This window comes from Aotus nancymaae, unplaced genomic scaffold, assembly GCF_030222135.1.
Source record: "Aotus nancymaae isolate 86718 unplaced genomic scaffold, 86718_ANA_hifiasm-v0.15.2.pri h1tg000022l_1, whole genome shotgun sequence".
Taxonomy (NCBI): Eukaryota; Metazoa; Chordata; class Mammalia; order Primates; family Aotidae; genus Aotus; species Aotus nancymaae.
Window position 1 is genome coordinate 28,862,494 of NW_026988435.1, and position 20,197 is coordinate 28,882,690.

The 20,197-nt window shown below is 35.7% G+C and overlaps 1 protein-coding gene across 1 annotated transcript; it reads right to left on the reverse strand.

Moving 5' to 3' along the window:
- Positions 1–1,858: 1,858 nt before the first annotated feature.
- On the reverse strand, positions 1,859–4,055 carry LOC110568220 (cdc42 effector protein 3-like). Its single transcript, XM_021670563.2, has one exon. The coding sequence runs from the start codon at positions 3,593–3,595 to the stop codon at positions 2,831–2,833; it is 765 nt and encodes a 254-aa protein (XP_021526238.2). The 5' UTR covers positions 3,596–4,055; the 3' UTR covers positions 1,859–2,830.
- Between the last annotated feature and the right edge of the window lie 16,142 nt (positions 4,056–20,197).

Consider the following 20,197-nt stretch of genomic DNA (forward strand, 5'->3'; position numbering starts at 1 on the left):
CCCATTACATATGGCAGCTCTTCTCTATCTCTTAACTTCTCTAAGACCCGAGACTCCTCTGTGTCTTAGCAATAGCAAAGTAAAAATTGACATTTCTTCATATGGAATAGTCTTCATCCAAGGATGACTCATCTACTTTTATTATGCAGAGTTAATTTTACAACTAAAAGCCTTGAGAACTATCTAAAAATACCTAAGAAGCCAGAAAAGTTTAACCCAGCAAAACTCAAGGTTTAGATATTTATGAATAAAACTATAAAACTGTAGATATATAAAAAGGAAAACTAAATAAATGGATATACAGGCCATGTTATTGGATTAAACCATAAAAAAGTCCTTTCTCAGTTAATGAGTAGTTTCAATGTAAAGTAAATAAAAACCTGACTTCACAGAATTTCTTCCTGCTTTTCTTCCCTCCCTCCCTCCCTCCCTCCTTCCTTCTTTCCCTCCCTCCCTCCTTCGTTCCTTCCCTTTCTCCCTTCCTTCCTTCCTTCTTCCTAAGTTCCTTCTTTCCTTTCTACCTCCTTTATTTATTATAAAATAAATATTTCATGTAGAAAACTATGTGTCACTTATTATAATAGATGCTAAGAATACTAGAGGAAATAATATAGATATATATTTGCACTCACTAAAATTGGCCTGGTAACAAATACAGACAATTAAATAGAAATTAGGATAAATTCAAATGTGTATATATATATATGCACACATACATAGAGACACAAACACATATATATACGCACACACATACATATAGATGTGTGTGTATATGTAATAGTTAGATGTATATTTCTTCTTTGTCTTCAAATAACCGTAAAAAAAATAACCAAAAAGACTATTTCATTACATGGAGCAATAAACTATTTTGCTGAATAGACAACATATTTTTCAGATGCAAATTCTACCCAAATCTATGTAAAGGTTTAGCACCATTCCAATCAAACTTCCACTAAAAATCTTTTTTAAACTTGACAATGTAATTTTTAAAATCCATTTAGAGGAGAGAACAGGCAAATACAGACAAGACATGGTTACAAATGAAAGTAGTGAGGAGTCATTGGCACTATCATATGTCAAAGTCTATTCTTATGATGCTAATGTTCTCTCTGTGTCCTTTGATGAGGTAAATACCTGAGAAAAAGCACATAACCCAGTTTGTGAAGAGTTAGAGAAGGTGTTTTAGAAGTGTCCTCTAAGCAGAGATGGGAGGAATGTGTAAAATGTCAACCAGGAGAAAATTCCCTGTAGTGAATTCTAGACACAGGAGATGACATGAGTAAAAGCCAGGAGGCAGTGTGGCACACAGGAGGAGATGAAAGTCATTCAGAACGGATGAAACAGTGTGGAAGCACCACATCTGAAGAGCTCTCAAGCCACATACTGAATGCAGTGTACTGAGCATTTATGTCTCTCCAAAATTCATACATTGAAATGTGAACTCCCAATGTGGTGGTGTTTGGAGGTGGGGTTTTGAGGAGGTAATTAGACATGATGGTGGAGCCCCTGTGACTGGGGTTAGTGCCTATATAAGAAGAGGCCAGAGAGCTCTCTTTCTCCCAAGTGAAGAAACAACAAGAAGTCAACAGTCTGCAACCCAGAAGAGGGCCCTCATCATACACTGAGTCTGCCAGTGTCTTGATTTTGGACTTCCCAGCCTCCCAAACTGTGAGAAATAAACATCTGTTATTTATAAATGAAGGTCTGCTATGGTATTTTGTTATAACATCCCTAACTGACTAAGACTAAGTAACTAAGATACATTGGGCTTTATCTCGAGGAAGAGAGAATCATTGAAGGCTCTGATGTTGAGGTAGCATTAGGTTAAGTTCTATTTTTTGAAAACTCTCACTTTTAATTTTTTCTTTTTTTTTTTTTTTTTTTGCTTTATCATTTACTCTTTATTGTGTTGTTTGAAGTACCTATGTAATGCAAGTATGTACTGTATTAATATACCTATATTTCCAAATAACATTACATGGTGTAGCCCACAGTCTCTGCAGAAGCATCATGAATAACCTGTGCCTTTATACTTTACAATCCATTATTGGTTGCTGTTAAAAGTATTATGAATACACTTTTCCAAACACACACATACACAGCTTACAATGGAATCCCAATGGAAACAAGTCAAATGACAACATCTGATGTAGGATCTATAAAATGTAGACTCTGCAATAAAAAGCCAAAGGCACATAAAAATGTATTTTAACTTTAAAAATAACTTAGTTACAGTAATACTTTGCCTGTGTCTTACCAACAAGTAGCTGACAGTCAAAATTTGCAATATAGATATAATATATAGGGATATATAAGAACTACAAGAAAATCCCCAAAACCCATAAAGTTCAAATGTGAAAACAGAAAAGTTTTTAACACTGGAGAATTCGCTATGGTGAGCCCAAGCAATATATAGAAAAGAGTCTAGAAAAAAGGCTTAGGTGTGAAATAAATTTTGACTTCCTCTTGCTCAGAAAATGTCGGAGTGCTGTAAAGTTCCTTAATGTGACTTGCCCAGCCCTTCATAGCTATTGCCAATCCTGGCCAAGCCAGATTTCTTGTGTGTCTGCAAACAATACATGAGCCGAACATCACCAATGCCTGCTGAAAGTGGGCTCTGTTTTGCCAAGACAGGTTTTGCTTTGTTGTTTTTTTTTCTAAATTGTTTTTGCAAACAGAGCATAACAGGTAAAAAAAATACTTTGTAAGAATATTATTTTAGAAAACCCATCATAAAACTGCAAATACAGCTCCGGAAGCCCTTCTCTTCAACTGCGGTTAGTTTATTTTTTTGTACCTTTTACCCCAAAGGAAAAAAGTTGGCATCCTATTACTTATTTTTATCCATGACATTCAGCACCTCATCCAAAAGTGAGGGCCCAAGATCAAGCTGCAGGGAGAGCAGGGAACCTGTAAGGTCAGAGAGGGACTCCTCTGACTTAGTCTTTCCCTTGATGAGCTCACAGGGGGCGGGATGGTCAAACATGTCCTCGGCTGGCCAGTCAGAGTACTGTTCGGACAGGCTGGAGGAGTGGCTGTCCCTGCCCTGACTGGACTGAGAGGCAGAACCGCTGGAGCCCCACGAGGTGTCTCCCTGGTGGACTGTCCCGTTCTCCAACAGGCTGCTTTTCTCCTGAGCTTTTTCCTCCATGACAGGCTCACAGCTAAGCCTGGGCAGCTTTGTTGGCCCAAAGGACTCCTGTTTGGAATTAAATGTCACTGGTGACAACAAGGGCAACATGAGAGCTTGGGACCCTCCAACTGTCGGGAGGGAGATGGCATTTTTGAGCACTGGGGAGGGTGTTTCTGTGAACACAGAGTCCGAGGTGCTGTTGGCCCAGAAGAACTCGTTATGCCCAGGGAACTGGCCCAGGTGTGCTTTCTCCTGGTTTCCAGGTAAAAGCTCATAGTTCCCTTGAAGAAAGGAAATATCTCCAAAGACGTCGTGCTGGCCCTCTTTGCCAATGTGGATGGTGTGGCGAAAGTCTCCAAGCGGGGGACTGATCATATCGGGAGACAGAATGTCCCTCAGTTTAAATTTCTTTCCTTTCTTGTTATTGGCTGCTTTCAGGTAAATTGGGGTCTTGGCTGGCATTTTGGAATTTGAGGATATCTATTTTGCAAGCACGGAAAAATGGCCACTTTCTTCTCAGATGATATATATTTCTGAAGAATCTTTTTTGATAGGAACTGTCACATCATTTTTCTCAAGTGGCTTCAGAAGTCACTATGAATTGAGATGGGGTCAAAGAGAACCTTCCAGAGGCTACGGCCAAGTGAGGCTTCCTAGAGAGCCAGTTACATCATCCAGTCTTGACCATCACCAGGAAAAACCGGCCGCCGCCGAGGATCTCAACCGCTGCCCCGAGCCCCCCGCGGGCACACGCAGAACCAGCCTGCCGGCGCGTGCAGAACCAGCCGGGTCTGAGGGCGGGGCGCCTGCTCACCGCATTCTCCGCTCCGAGACGGCGTAAAGGCACCCCAGGTCCGCGGCCGGGTCTCCGGGCTGGCCCCGTGCCGCGGCCCCTCGGCCGCGAGAGAAGGTGCGCGCAACTCTAATTTTTTCTTAATGCAGGAAACTTGAATATGTTGAACTGCTAGTAGATGGAAAACAATAGATCAGGAAAAGTTGATGACAGAGAATCATTGATGAAATGAGATCCATGAGGGTGGGATAGAGGGTCCACAGGGTTTCAGTTTAGAAGAAGAGCTAGTGTACCTGCAATATTATTAATACCCTTGAATAAAATGTCAGTATCTCTTTGGTATCTGATTAAGCTTTTACCAAAAGATTGTCATATTAAAGTCATGATTTTTGCAACAGTTGAGGCTCATTTATATCCTGCTTACTAAGAATTCATCATATACATATATTCATCAGTATATATATAATAGTTAATTTACTTGATTGCTTAGTGAAATACCCACATAACATTTAGAACATTAAAAATGTAATAGAAATTATAATGACATTCATGGATAGAATCACACTTTTCTATTGTCTGCTTTGATGAAAAATTAATAACTTTAAATACAAATAAGACATCATATTGGATTATTTTATATTCTTAAATATGACAAACATTTAATATCACATTTTATCTTACTACTAATAAGGAATTTATTTTTAAATGATGGGGGAAAAAACATTTTATAACAAATTTATATTATGTAGAATAGTTCATCAGAAGCACAGATATGTCTTTCTCGTTATTGACTATGCATTTTCAAAGTAACCTGAAAGTAATTAGTGTGGTATTTTACATAGTGTGTTGCCTATGGCCATACTACCCTGAATATATGGACATTACAATCCTGAATGTGCCCAATCTTGTCCAAGATTGGGAAATGTGATCTGTGTACAAAAGTTAGTTGGGTGATGAACAGCCTAGCAACTTCTGTTCATCTAGTCAGTACTTTATGGGCATTGCCACAGTGACTTGGGAAATTATCTAGGGAATTATGCCGTATGGTATACTTGAAATGTGGCAAATATACTTAAAAGACCAGGAGTTTCTATTAATTCATTGACTGCATATATTACACAGAAAACACAGGACATTTGCAGAATAACTTGTTTCTTACTATCTGTCTTCATGTATCTGGTTTTATTCCACTCTCTTTCATCAAAGGTGGCCAGTAATCTGGAGACAAGCATTACCTCAATTAAAGATCCCAGAACACTTTACCCAACTAATTTCTACCATAACTGCTTTCCAATTATCTCACATCTAGTAAGCCATTTTCTATCCTTTGTAATGAGGGAATCTTTGACCCTAAAGAGACCCTTAACTACGTGCAATACAGGTTTGACCTTATATGCAAGACAAAGCAATTATTCCCTTCTCTCCATCCTGTCTACCTCCAGCTCCTGTCTAACTTAGCTCACCACTCTACGCCCTCGTGAATTCCTTCTACCCCTAGGACTCGTATGTTTTCTCTGGGCTCTTTACAACCCTGTGCCTATCTCTACTTTTTCACTTACCTCAATCCATTGTCAGTATCTGCTTAGATGTTTGCTTCACATACTATACTGTGAATTCTAAAGATCAGAGACTGTGTGTAGTTTTTCAATTTATAAGGCTTTGTGGTGTTATTTTTATGTAAAAAATTAAAATTATACATAAAATTATTTATTGACTACCCTGAGTAATCATAGCTCTATAACAAAAGGATGAAACAACATTCAAAAGACAGTTGAGCCTAGAGATAAATCAATTTAATGTGAATATTAATTAAGTATAGAGGCTGAGCTTCATCAATACTTTACATACAGCAATAAGCCTTGACATAAAATATGCTTAACAAATATTGATTAAATAAATAAATATATTTAAACTTTTGAGTATATTTTGAATATGTTTATATAATTAGATTCAAATACTCTCAATTTCCATTTCTTGAGCTCATGGCAAAATTCCTTTTTCAGGTTTCTCTTGGTATTATCTTGGAGCCATGTAATTAAGTAAGTTATCCAAAGACTATGGGTAAAAAGTGAAGAACATGATTTCCAGGCCCAGCTTCTGAAAGGTCTCCTGTGATCCTCCCCTATCTTATTTTCTTCATTCTCTGTGTCTGGAAGCTTAAGGCTTCAGGACAATAGAGCCCCAAGATGGAGAGGCACTGATCATTGAGTCACTCCTTGGAGGAATAAAACCTGAGAGGGTTTCTTGACCATTGGACTGTGAGGTAAACAAGGTACACTTTTATAGCATTAATTATGGAGGTATGTCCTAAGATCATGAGTGCTATGATTTGAATATGTCCTCTGAATTTCATGTATTGGAAACTTAATCCCCAATGTGACAGTATTAAAAGATGGAGGCTTTAATAGGTAATTGGATCATCAAGTCTCTGCCCTTATGAATGGATTAATTCATTCATTAATTTAAAAAAAATCCATGAATTAATGAAGTAATGGGTTATCATTGAAGGGAAACTGGGAGCTTTATAAGAAGAAAAAGAGACCTGAGCTAGCATGTTAACATGCTCTACCCTCTTGCCATGTGATACCCTGCACCACTTCAGGACTCTGTAGAATGCCAACCAGTGAGAAGTCCCTCTCACCAAATGCAGCAACTTGACCTTGGACTTCTCAGCATCCATAACTGTAAGAAATTAATACCTTTTAAAAATAACCTCATGATCAAGACCCAAAAGCAAATGCAGAATAAACAAAGATAAATAGGTTGGTCTTAATTAAACTAAAAAGTTTCTGCTTTTTGGAAACAACTGGCAGAGTGAACAAACAACCCACAGAGCAGGAAAAATCTTTGCAATCTATACATCCAACAAAGGACTAATATCCAGAATCTACGAGGAACTCACACAAATTAACAAGAAAAAAACCAACAATCTCATCAAAATGTGGGCTAAGGACATGAATAGACAGTTCTAAAATAAGATATACAAATGGCCAACAAACATGATAAAATGCTCAACATCACTTATAATCAGGGAAATACAAATCAAAACCACAATGCAATACTGCTTTACTCCCATAAAAATGGTCATTATAAAAAAATTAAAAAAAAATAGATGCTGGCATGGATTCAGTGAAAAGAGAACACTTCTACACTGCTGGTAGGAATGTAAACTAGTACAACCACTATGGAAAACAGTGTCAAGATTTCTTAAAGAACTAAAAGTAGAGCTATCATTTGATCCAGCAATCCTACTACTGAGTATCTACTGAAAGGAAATGAAGTCATTACACAGAAAAGATACTTGAACATGCATACTTACAGAAACACAATTTGCTGTTTGAAAAAGGTAGATGGTGTATATGTGCCACATTTTCTTTATCCAGTCTATCATTGATGGGCATTTCTTTGCTATCCATGTCTTTGCTATTGTGAACAATGCCTCAATAAACATACATATGCATGCATCTTTATAATAGAATGATTTATAATCCTTTGGGTCTATACCTAGTAATGGGATTGCTGAGTCAAATGGTATTTCTATTTCTAGATCCTTGAGGAATCACCACATTGCCTTCCACAATGGAATACTATACAGCAATAAAAAAAAGATGAGTTCATGTCTTTTGCAGGCACATGGATGAAACTGGAAACCATCATTCTCAGCAAACTGACACAAGAACATAAAACCAAACACCACATGTTCTCACTCAAAAGTAGATGTTGAACAATAAGAACACATGGTCACAGGGAGGGGAACATCACACACTGGGGCCTGGCCGGAGGGGTGGCTAGGGGAAGAATAGCAGGGGGTGGAGGGATTGGGGAGGGATAGCATTAGGAGAAATACCTAATGTAGATGACGGGGCGATGGATGCAGCAAACCACCACCATGGCACATGTATACCTATGTAACAAATCTGCACAATCTGCACACGTACCCCAGAACATAAAGTATAATAAATAAATAAATAAGAAAGAAAAATGTAGATGGGCAGCCCAAATGCCCATCAATCAACTAGTGTATAAAGATTTGTGAGACAGATAGATGATAGATAGATAGCTAGATAGATAGATTTCATGTATATATATATGTACAAATATATATATATGTATGTGCATATATATGAAAAGAAATTAAATAATAGCATTCACATTTACAGCAACCTGGATGGAATTGGAGACCATATATACATATGTGTGTGTGTGTGTGTGTGTGTGTATATATATATACACACATGCATATATATATATACACACACACATATATATATACACACACATATATATAAAAAGAAGTGAAATAATGGCATTCACATTCACAGCAACCTGGATGGAATTGGAGACCATTACTTTAAGTGAAGTATCTCAGGAATGGAAAACTGAACATCGTATGTTCTTACTCATAAGTGGGAACTAAGCTATGAGGATACAAAGGCATAAGAACGATACAATGGACTTTGGGGACTCAAGGGAAAGGGTGGGAGGGATTAAAGATTACACATTGGGTACAGTGTACACTGCTTGGGTGGGTGTAACAAAATCTCAGAAATGACCACTAAAGGACCTATTCATGCAGTCAAACACCACCTATTCCCCAAAAACCTATCCACATAAAAATAAATCAATAAACATAATTTTCAAATGGAAAAAATAAATTATCCAGTTTAAGTATTATGTTACAGACAACAGAAAATGGACTGAGAAAATGACATTGGAGTAGTAGCTTGGGAGATGACATCTGCTTTGACTTTCGAGTTGATAACCAACCAACATGATAAAAGAAGCCACAGAAAAAGAGATACCTAATATTGTCAAGAACCTGTTCACACTTTTTCATATGCTTATTTTTCTCCATCTTAGGAAGGTTTCATTGTGGTTCCACATGCATCCTTAGTACATGGAATCTTAGTACTTAAAAAAGGGTCTTAGATATTATTTTGTTCAACTACTATCTACACAGGAATCACCTCAGTATCACCCTAATATATGGTCATCCAAATATAATTATGCAACTTAAGATTCCTTGCAAAGGGCAATTTTGTAACTATAGTTGCTACCTGTTACATTGACAGCTATTAGATGTTACTGATAGAGAGAATATATATAGATGATGGATCATATAAAAAGGCTGATAGAAATAGAAAATTTGCAAATATTACTATTTTTATTTCTGGGTATTAAGATTATAAAACATGAGTATTGTGCTTTTCAATATTTTTTCCTGCATTTGGTATGCATTGTTTTTACAGTAAGAACAAAAATCTATACTCATATTTTAAAAGAAATAAAGAAAAATTTTTCTTTTTTTAGTTTCACTCTTCCTCTGTAACAAAACAGATAATTTAAGTGTATTTTCTAGATGAGAACTTTACAAATTCTCAGCTATAACAATTATTTTATATCTTTTACATTTTTCTTCTCCAAGTTAATTGTAGCTTTTTCTTCTCAATTTACTAACTGATTTACTTAAGGAACTTTACCTGAGGTGATTTTGAAATGTTCAGGATTATCCGATGGGCTGTTCATGTTCAGCAACCTCACCCTTTAGGGAACATTTGAGTTTATATGTGTTTTGAAAAGATACAGGAGTTAAAAGGCAAAACCATAACTAAATTGTCCATCATTAGATTGTTTTTCAATATAAATTTCCTGGTGTGTATTGTGGCATTTAATTTTGCCCATAATTATCAATAGAAAAATAGTTAACTATAAAGTCAATTGATAGAACTATTTACATAAAATGTGTTTCAAACTAAGATTTCAAAGGCAAAAATATAGATACATAATTAAAGCCACCAAAAGGTTCTTATTTGACAGGTTGGAGGAAGAAAAACATATCAATTATTTCTGGTAAGAATTTATGTTTTGACTTAAAAATGTTTTATGAAAATGTCAGCTAAATCTACTTTCTTATTAAAAGTAAAAAACAAAGCTCACATGTTGATGTGAAACTCAACCACATTTGTTCCAATAAACAATATACCTAAGGCAGGAATTAGCAAGAAAGTTTGGCTTCAATTACACATGAAAATGTTATTGGCAATGACAAACGAATACAATACTGTTTAATTAATTTCCTAGTGATTGTTTACAACATCTGACATATCCATTCACACTGATAACACTTAACCAAAAATACCGTATTGATTATTTATGTCATTACAGATATTTATAACTATTCAATGTAGTATCATAACCAGCCAACGTGAGAAATTTTATTCTTTAAATAGAGGCTTTCATGTGTTCATGAATTATTTTCTACTTATTTATTCTCATATTTACTTGGTTCATATGACAGAGTTGATCTGCAGTATTTTTCCTGACACTGAATTAAACTTGCTTTGTTGAGAAAGAATCAGCTACAACAGCTACAGCTCATGAACACCTAATAGCTGTTAACCATGCAATTATCATGCCTGAAATAACAGGATTATGTATAGCAGTTGGTAAGACAAGTTATCAGACATTTTCCCTCTTTTTAAAGGCTTCATCTTAAATCATGCAAAATACATTTTGGCAACATCTTCATGTTTTTAATTAACTTATAATGAACTTTTCTCATGTGTAACTGTTTCATATTTTCTTCTAGTTGCTATTTGCTTATTTTCTAGTAAAAGTAGAATGGTACTACCTTTGAATTTTTGTGAACATTACTTGTGTAAGGGGACTTTAGTTTCATCTGTGAAGGAGGCAGGATGAAACAGATTTCACATTGCTTCTTCAGTCCTTAGATACTCAGATTCTTCATGCAGAGACTCAACTGAGAAGTAATAATAATAACGAAAATATATTTGTTGTTTACATTCATTGAGTTCTTACTACAGGCCAGACTTGGTTCTAAGCACTTTACATTTATTAATGTATTGCCAGCCAATTAGATGGCAATGAATAGGATTGGGAAGACTTGAACTAATCTGATTAAACACTGCCATTAAGAAAAGCAGATAAGATTGATAATCTCACAAAAACTTTTGATACTTGATTTTTTTTACTACTTTTAAGAAAGATTAAACTCTATGTGGCACCAATCCAGGTATTCTTTGGAAGTAAAGAAGCAGCACACTGTTTCTTCCACTTGGAAGAATTTGTTTTCCGTATTAATGCTTCGGTAATTTTAGATCAGATCCTAAAATAACAGTGTAGGCTCCTCAATGATTTTAATTAATTTGTGCAAAATATGATTTCTCCTTCTTCCTCTATAGCTTTTATTCATCCCCATGCATACAATATAGCACACATTCAAAACAGGCTTAGGGTACAGGGGTTTGTTCTGAACAATATGGTTCAGGTTTGCTTATCCAGCATACTCTTTCTCATCACTTTTGCTTCCAGCCTTTAAGACTTTGTTAATGCCTTAAGCCAGTTCCACCTTTTTATCCCTGTTCAGTCAGAGGACAATAGAGTGGGAAGGAGGGCATACACCTGCAAACCATGTGCATTCAAATAAAATATTTATTTTTGTATCTTATATAAAAAATAGCTCAGGTTTCTGATGAAAATGACTCAGTGGCAAGCTGAACACACTGATTTGTTTGACCCTCTGAGGAATCAGAATATTTTTATATGTGAAATAAGTAATGAATCACCAAAAAATCTTTGTTAAAATCCAGCAGGCAGTTTTCTTTATATTTTTTTCTGAAATTATGACATGCTTTCCTCTTGTACTAGAAAAGATATAAAAATGTATCATTGATAAAGCTTAAAATATTAAGCCTAAAATAATGAGCCTAAACTTCTAAGTAGTTAAAAACACGACTATAAATAGTACATATATTTTAAATAAACTTTAAGAGATACTTTCATTATTTTAAATTTTACTTTGGTCCATTTATTTCTGTGCGTGTTCATGTCATACTCTCCTCTTTTCAAAAGTCTGCTATGACTTCAATTTTCCTTCACAGTTTATAGTCATTCTACTCAAGAAGAGAAATGATTTGGAAAATGATGTGGAATAGGATTCTCCTGCTGCTTTCAATCCAGAAGATGCTATGTGGTGAAACCCGCCTAAGGATCCCCGCTGATCTGTAATGTTCCATCATCATTGCCAAAGTGTCTCCCCTGACCAGCAGCTCATTACTTTTTCCCCATATAGGAAATACAATTATTTGTCTCTGGATTTGATTTTCATAGAAAAATAAAACTTCACTATAAGACCGTCTGAAGATGATGATTAAATAATTCATTCGGTCATTTATTAATTCCTATACTAACACATCTATATTAAATACAACCATAAATGAATTTATTAAACTTTTATTATGACTTATTTTTGACAAAATGGGAACTTTTGTTACACACAGAAAATGTGATTTTAGCTAATGTTGTTGAAGTAGGTCATATTAAAATTGGAATGAAGATAGATATAACATATATATATATATCAAAGACCCACATGAAACCCATCATATTCAACTTATATTTCAGAAATCTTATTTTTTCAGCATTTTTAATATCTGAAAATAATGCAACTTTTAGAACACCTCTGGTTTCTTTTTTATAGGTAGCAAATGTTAACATAATTTGAAAGACTATAGTATAAAAATTACATGTTGGCATATATATTTAATGGTTGAGATATTTACTTTTACTTTCTAACGATTTCTGAGATGTATAGCAAATCGAAGATGTTTTTCTCCATTGTTCTTTCCCTTGATTTCTGCTTCTTTTAGTGTCCCCTTATCACAAAATTTCCAGTATTGTTTTAAAAATAACTGGTATTAATTCAAATTAATTATTAATGCTAACCTACTTTGCTTTACAGAAGTGTTTGCATTTTTAAAAGAAATGCCTAGGGGAAGACTGTCAAATTCTTTCTCACCTTTTGAGGGGCAATATTTTAGAGGATAGATGACCTACAATATATGCTATAAGAAACTATTGTTCCCATTGTTGTCAGGGCTAGCTGTGAGACACATGTAAGCAAGCCTTTGCATAAAAACAAATGAGCTCATAAAGAGAAGATTGAATATACATGGGATCCATTACTCAATGAGAAGCTTAAGTCCAAATCACTCTGGTTCTAACTGGCCTTTGCAGTTTACTCCTGTAGGGGCAGCATGGTGTAGTAAAAAGAGACAGAGCAAGTGTCATTTTGCTTTGGTCACATATTGGCCTTGTAAGTCCCAAACAACTAACTTTAATCTCTTGCCTTAGTTTTCTCACATAGTTGGCAACTATGGAGCACAGCCCAAATTTGAGCCACCACTTGTTTTTGTATAAAAAGTTTTACTGGTGCACAGCCACACTCATTCATCTACATATTCTCTGTGACTGCTCATGCCCTACAATGACAGAGTTGAGTAGTTGCAACAGAGACCATGTGATTTGCAAGACCTAAAAGATTTACAATCTGGTACCTCACACACACACAAAAGTTGCTGCATTCAGTTTTAGAAATTGCCAAACCCACGCAGACTATCCTCTTTTTCACAGAACTTGCCTTCCCTCCAACAGGTTGTGTTATTAATTATTATGCTGTGTGTAACTTTCTTTTGTTTGGGTCTTGATTCCACTCCTTTACACTTCCAATCTCTCTAAAGAGTTCCTTTTCATTCTTTTTCTTAGATTTTGGTGATTTCCAAAGTTTCATCTCCAGGTTACCTAAATTTTAATTACAGACTTTCGTACACAATCTCCTTAACCCCTGAACACAAGAGCAATCTCTGATTGTCCTATACATTCCATTATTCTCCTACTATACTTAATATGTTACAAAAATGATTGAGTGCTTTTTTCTTTTTTAAGCTTTTTCCCATTTGGCCAAATTCCAAGTACCTTATCAACAACCAAAACATATGGAACACTCAGTAAATATTTGAGGAACAAAGAAAACAGATCTTTGTCACTCAGTCTCCCTCTTGAATTCGACCTATAGATTAGACTTCTAACTTCCTATTGTGTTTTGCCAGTTTCATGCACAATAAAACAAATTTTTAAAGCGCTAAATGACCTGGTACTCCTAACACAATGAAACTAAGACTATTATTAAGGTTAACACTCAAGACTTGAAGATATAAATACAGCAATTATACAAATATATCACACTAAAGTGAGGTTAAAATGTGCTAGAAACAAAAGAAAAATGGAGATCACCATGGAGGTAAGATAAGATAATTAAATAAATAGTATAGATTCTAGATCATAAAGAAGACACACTCATCAAAGCAACTTAGACCTCTGTCCCTCTATTTAATAGAAGGAAACAGCACAGCTCTCCTAAGGATGTTGGCAACTCCTTTGATAGAAACAAGCTGTCAAATGCATAGGACTGCAATACAATCATGCATTGCTTAATGACATGGATAGATTCTGAGAAATGCGTCATTAGGGTATTTCCTCATTATGCAAACACCACAGTGTACTTACACAAACCTAGATGGTATAGCCTACTACATATATGACTATATGGTATAGCCTATTGCTCCTAGCCCACCAACCTGCACAGCATGTAGCTGTACTGAATACTGGAGGCAATTATAAAACAATGGTAACAATTTTTGTACCTAACCATATCTAAACATAGAACAGGTACAGTAAAAATATAGTGTCAAAGGTAACAAATGGTACACCATTTTTTAGATCACTTACCATGGAGGGAGCTTTGAGGACTGAATGTCGCTGTGAGTGAATCAGTAAGTGAGTGGTGAGTGAATGCAAAGGCTGAGGACAGTGATGTACCCTGTTGTAGACTTTATAATCACTGAACACTTAGGCTACACTAAATTTATTTCTTAAAATTTCTTCCTTTAATAATAACTAACTTTGCCTTCCTGTAACATTTTTACTGTATAAGTTTTTAATTATTTTTAACTTTTTGGCTCTTGTATAATAATACTTAGCTTATGTGATGGTTAATACTGTCAACCTGATTGGATTGAAGAATGTAAAGTATCGTTCTCGGGTGTGTCTGTGAGGATGTTGCTAAAGAAGATTAACATTTGAGTCAGTGGACTAGGAGAGGCAGGCCTACCCACAATCTGAGTGGGCACAATCTAATAGGCTGCCAGCACAGCTAGGATAAAAGCAGGCAGAGGAACGTGGAAGGACTAGATTGACTGAGTCTTCTCACCTCCATCTTTCTGCTGTGCTGGATGCTTCTTGCCCTCAAACATTGGACGCCAAGCTCTTCAGCTTTTGAACTCTTGGATCTACACCAGGGGTTTGCAGAGGCTCTTTGACCTTCAGCCACAGACTGAAGGCTGCACTGTCAGCTTCCCTACTTTTGAGATTTTGGGACTCAGACTGGCTTCCTGGCTCCTCAGCTTGCTTTGTGATCATGTGAGTCAATTCTCTTAATAAACTCCCCTTCATATATAAGTTTCTCGTATTAGTCCTATTTTCCTAGAGAACCATAGGTAATACAGATTTAAACATAAACACATTGTACGACTGTATAAAATATTTTCTTTCTTTGTATGTTTATTCTATAAGCTTTAATCTGTTTTATATATATATATATATATATATATATATATATATATATATATATATACTTTTTTTTAACTTTGTAAACTTTTCTGTTGAAAACAAAGACAGAAATATTTAATTAGACTTACACCAGGGGTTTACCGGGAGATTAGCTGACACTAGTCTAGGCTTATACAGAGTTAGGATCATCAATATCACTGTCTTCCACCTCCACATCTTGTCCCATTGAAAGGCCTTCAGGGGAAGTAACTTGCACAGAGCTGTCATCTCCTGTGATAACCAAGACTTCTTCTGGAATAGTTCATGAAGGACCTGCCTGAGGCTGTTTTGCAGTTAACTTTTTTTTTAATAAGTAGGACAAATACACTCTAAAATAATGATAAAATATATAGTGTATTTGTATGTATAGTACAAAATATATATAGTAAATACATAAACCAGTAACATAGTCATTTATCATTGTCAAGTATGATGCACAATTGCATGTGCTATTTTTATATGACTGGCAGCACAGTAGGTTTGTTAATAGCAGCATCACCATTATCACATGAGTAATGCCTTGTGCTAGGAGATGACGATGGTTACCCTGTGACTAAGGGATAGGAATTTTTCAGCTCCATTAGAATCTGATGGGACCACTGTTACATGTTTGTTCCATCATTAACTGAAACATCATTATGTAGCATACGAATGTAGCTCAATTTTCACCTTCTTTCTGCCATACATAAATGACCAGAAATCTACACACTTTCCTTCTGGAAAATTCCCAACTGCCTTAAAGCACATCTGAAAATAAAAATTATGTTTCTTGTAACACACACAAAACCATTTCCAGCTAAAAAACCTCCATGAATGATTGCCACATGCATAAAACACCCCTTGGCAATTGTGGAAAAACTAAATCTTAAAGCAAGATGTGGTTTCATATTGCAGCTAGTATTTAAAATTAAGTTGTCTTTCTTTGCCCCCGTTTTTCTGAACAAATTCACAGAGCCTGGATTATGAGTGATATGCCTGTCTCAGAAACACCAGCCAACTCAGAATTATAGTTTGCACTACTGGGTTTGTTTGCAAATAAAATAAAAGCAAGGAGAAAAACTGAGACATAATTATGAAAGACACTAGAATGTGGAAAAGAGATTAAACCTTATTAAAATATCATTCCTAGGCATTAGCAGCAGTTCTATAATTAATAATATAACAGTTGACTGCACTAAGCAGCATAGCAGAAATTAAATTTTCATTTATGAACAGGAATAATGAGGTAATATAAAGAGATTGGGTTTAGGTTTTTCTGCTACTGAAGATTAATAATTGCCTAAGGTCTATATTCAGAATTAAGACACACATTTAGTTGTAGAGAAACGTAATTCATCAAATGCGCAAACATTCTTTAACCCTAGGCTGCAGTCATGACATGAAATGTCTGCAGTTTCCATTTCACCATTACTGGAGTCAAACTACTTCCATTATTATCTAACTTATTATGAATGCTCAAGAGAAGCAAAAGTATCATTTTCAGAGAAAAAAATACAATATAAATGGACGAAACAATTTACAGGTTGCTTTAAAAAGAAGCCCTTGGCAACATAAATATTTAGTACATTGTTCTTATGGTAGCTGATGAAAGACTTTAACATTTGTAAGGAAATTTAGCTTTCTTGAATAAAATGACAGCAGAGAATAAACAATATGTGTGAAATTCCTTTAGGAAACTATTTAAGGACTGCTGTAGTGTTTTACCTGTGTTTTATTATCCAAGAGTTTTACATTTATTTTTGAGTGCTTAAATTCCGAGTATATAAATAAGATATATTTATCCTACTCTTCACAGTATAGCATAACCATAAACACAAAGATAAGAAAACGTTATAAAAACATCATTTTTATTTATAATTATAGTATTTATTTTATAAAAGGAGAAATTAATTACTTATATAAAAATTTAAGACTAGAAATTATAATATTGTTGTTCTAAATTTGTATTTGTAACTCACCAAATGCCATTTGATATGATTCTTCTGTAGACTCAGTCACGGGCTGCAGTGAGGTACCTCAGTAAGGTCACAGAGCAGAGAGGAAGTTGATAGTCATTCAGTGTCCAATACATAGCAGACACTCTCAAGGTACTACATTATGACATCTTCCAATATCTCTATGTGTTAGAAGTTTCTACCCCTTTTTTATGGGTGAAGAAAGTAAATTTAAAGGAGATTTGGTATCAAAGAATTTGAACCCAGATCTGTCTGAATTCAGAACATAACATTCTTCCTACTTTACTGGGAAACTAATTTGGAAGTTTACTTTTAAAGTTACCAAAAACACTAGTAATCGTGAGATAATTTCCAAAATATAAACATACTATTTTTACCTTGAATGATAAGTACACACACAGACACACACACACACACACACACTCATTCCCACAACTCTAGCTTACTGGATATGGCAAAGATTAGCATGTAGATACATGGCAAAAGATTTTGTTATAGTTGTTGTGGTTTAGCATTTGGATACTCTGAGTGAGGCAAAATGGTGACCTTGTACTAGCCAGCTCTTCTCACCTCTGGACTCTGATCTAAAAGCATTGCTTCCAGGTGTTTGAGAAACCATTTAGTGGTAAACCTAAACTACAGACTGTTAGGAAAAGGTCTTGTTGTTGCAGAGAGAGATAGTGGAACTCAACTGCCTAGTATGCCTCCTTTCAACTAGGTCATCTTTTTCTGTCCTTTCTTCATTATGTTTACTTGAGGTCCCTGTTGCACCTAATTTCTAAATTTTGCCAGTTCTCCAAGGTGACTAATCATGGGTCTTCTGGTCATCCCCCCTGAAGACACTGAGGTTTCCATTTTATCCATGGCCACCATTCTGTAAGCCAACATCTGTCTTCAAAATCCTTGTCATCTCTTGACTGCTGTGTCATACTCTTTGTCCTTGTGGACTTGTTTCCTCTACTCTCCACTTAATAGGGTCTGAAGAGGAAAGAGAACCAAATCCATATATTTAAGTGATTGTACTAGCTCACCCTAATCTTCCATATATTCCCTTCCAACTTTTGTTCCACTGTCTTCACCTGCGAAGGTCACCAACAAATTTAATGCTGCTGACTCTGTGGTGTGTATTTCTATCTTCACCTCACTAGTCTTCTCATTGAGTAGAGCTGATTGCTACCTTTTGCCCGAAACATGTCTCTCCGGTAGCATCACTCAACCCAAGTTCTCCTTTTACATCTCTGCTCTTGCTCATGCTCCCTGATGGCACTACAAGGAGAGAAAAATCAGCAGGCCCAACAATCAGAAAGTGCTTCACACAACTGAACAACTCAAGGGAGTTTAGTTATGTTTTAAACAATGAAAGATATTACAGAAGTAAAAAAAATACGAAAAGAAGATAAAGACAATGTGTAAACAAAATTGTCATATTTGTCAAATGGAAACAGGACATGGTTGTTTAGAAATATCCAATTGTTGACCGGCTGTTTTTTCTTTTTAGTGTCATATGTTTTACTCCCTCATTCTGAATGAAGCACATCGCCTTTTAGTTCCTTCACTTGGTCTCTCAGTGGCAATTCTGAGTCTTTGTCCAAAATGTCTTTCTTTCACACTCACTAAAAAATGATAGTTAACTAGAAGTACAATGATAAGTTACTTTTGATGAGTATTGTAAATATGGAACACTGGCTTCTGTTGTTGTTTTTAAGAAAACTGATGTTAGTTTTAATTTTTTTTATTTTTAAGTAATATATTTTTATTTTCTTACTGTTTTAAGACACTACCATTGTCTTTTAGTTTTAATTTTTTTATTTTTAAGTAATATATTTTTATTTTCTTACTGTTTTAAGACACTACCATTGTCTTTGGTGACCAAAAAACAAAAAATGCGGTTGTTATAATCTATTAAAAGTTTGAAAACCTAAAAAGACAATGTTTTATATTGTTTGTGAAATATTACCACTTCCATTTGCTCTTTTTTTGTTTGTTTGTTTGAGATGAAGTCTTGCTCTTGTCGCCCAGGCTGGAGTGCAGTGGCGTGATCTGGGTTCACTGCAACCTCTACCTCTCAGGTTCAAGCAATGATCTTGCCTCAATCTCCTGAGTAGCTGGGATTATAGGTGCATGCCACTATGCCCGGCTAATTTTTGTACTTTTTGTAGAGATGAGGCTTTGCCATATTGACCAGGCTGGTCTCGAACTCCTGACCTCAGGTGATCCGCCTGCCTCAGTTTCCCAAAGTGCTGGGATTACAAGCATGAGCCACTACACCAGCCCCATTTGTTCTTCATGTAGTGGTGCAACATCTTTGAATCAGTGAGTGATAAAGTAGGCAATAGTACTGTGGTCCAGGCTCATAGGTCTATTTCAGTCAAGACTTTAGCACAGTTAAGTTTAACAACCTGCTCACCTAAGGAAAAATTTGCAAGAGCTGAATGTGATGTCAGAGCCATTCAAGGAAGCTATAATAAAGGTACACAACTGAGATGTTGTCAAGGAAAGTGTTATAAAGGAGAGGTCTCAGTCAAAAGACTGAGCACCCACCTAAAGTTTTCTTTTCACACTTATAAGCCCTACCTCATTTGCACCATTGCTGTTCAACTTCCCTCCCTGCCACTCTTGCCAACTTCCTGATGGCCTCTCTTACCATTCTCTTTCTTATCTTCTCCTCCCACCACCCTGGGCTCCTTGTCATTCTCAAACATAGCAAGCACACAACCCCCTCCTTGAACTCCTGACCTCAATCCCCTCCTTGAACTCCTGAAGAAAACTTCAGACAAATTAAATTTGAACACCTGAGGTCAGGAATTTGAGACCAGCCTGGTCAACGTGGCAAAACCCCATCTCTACTAA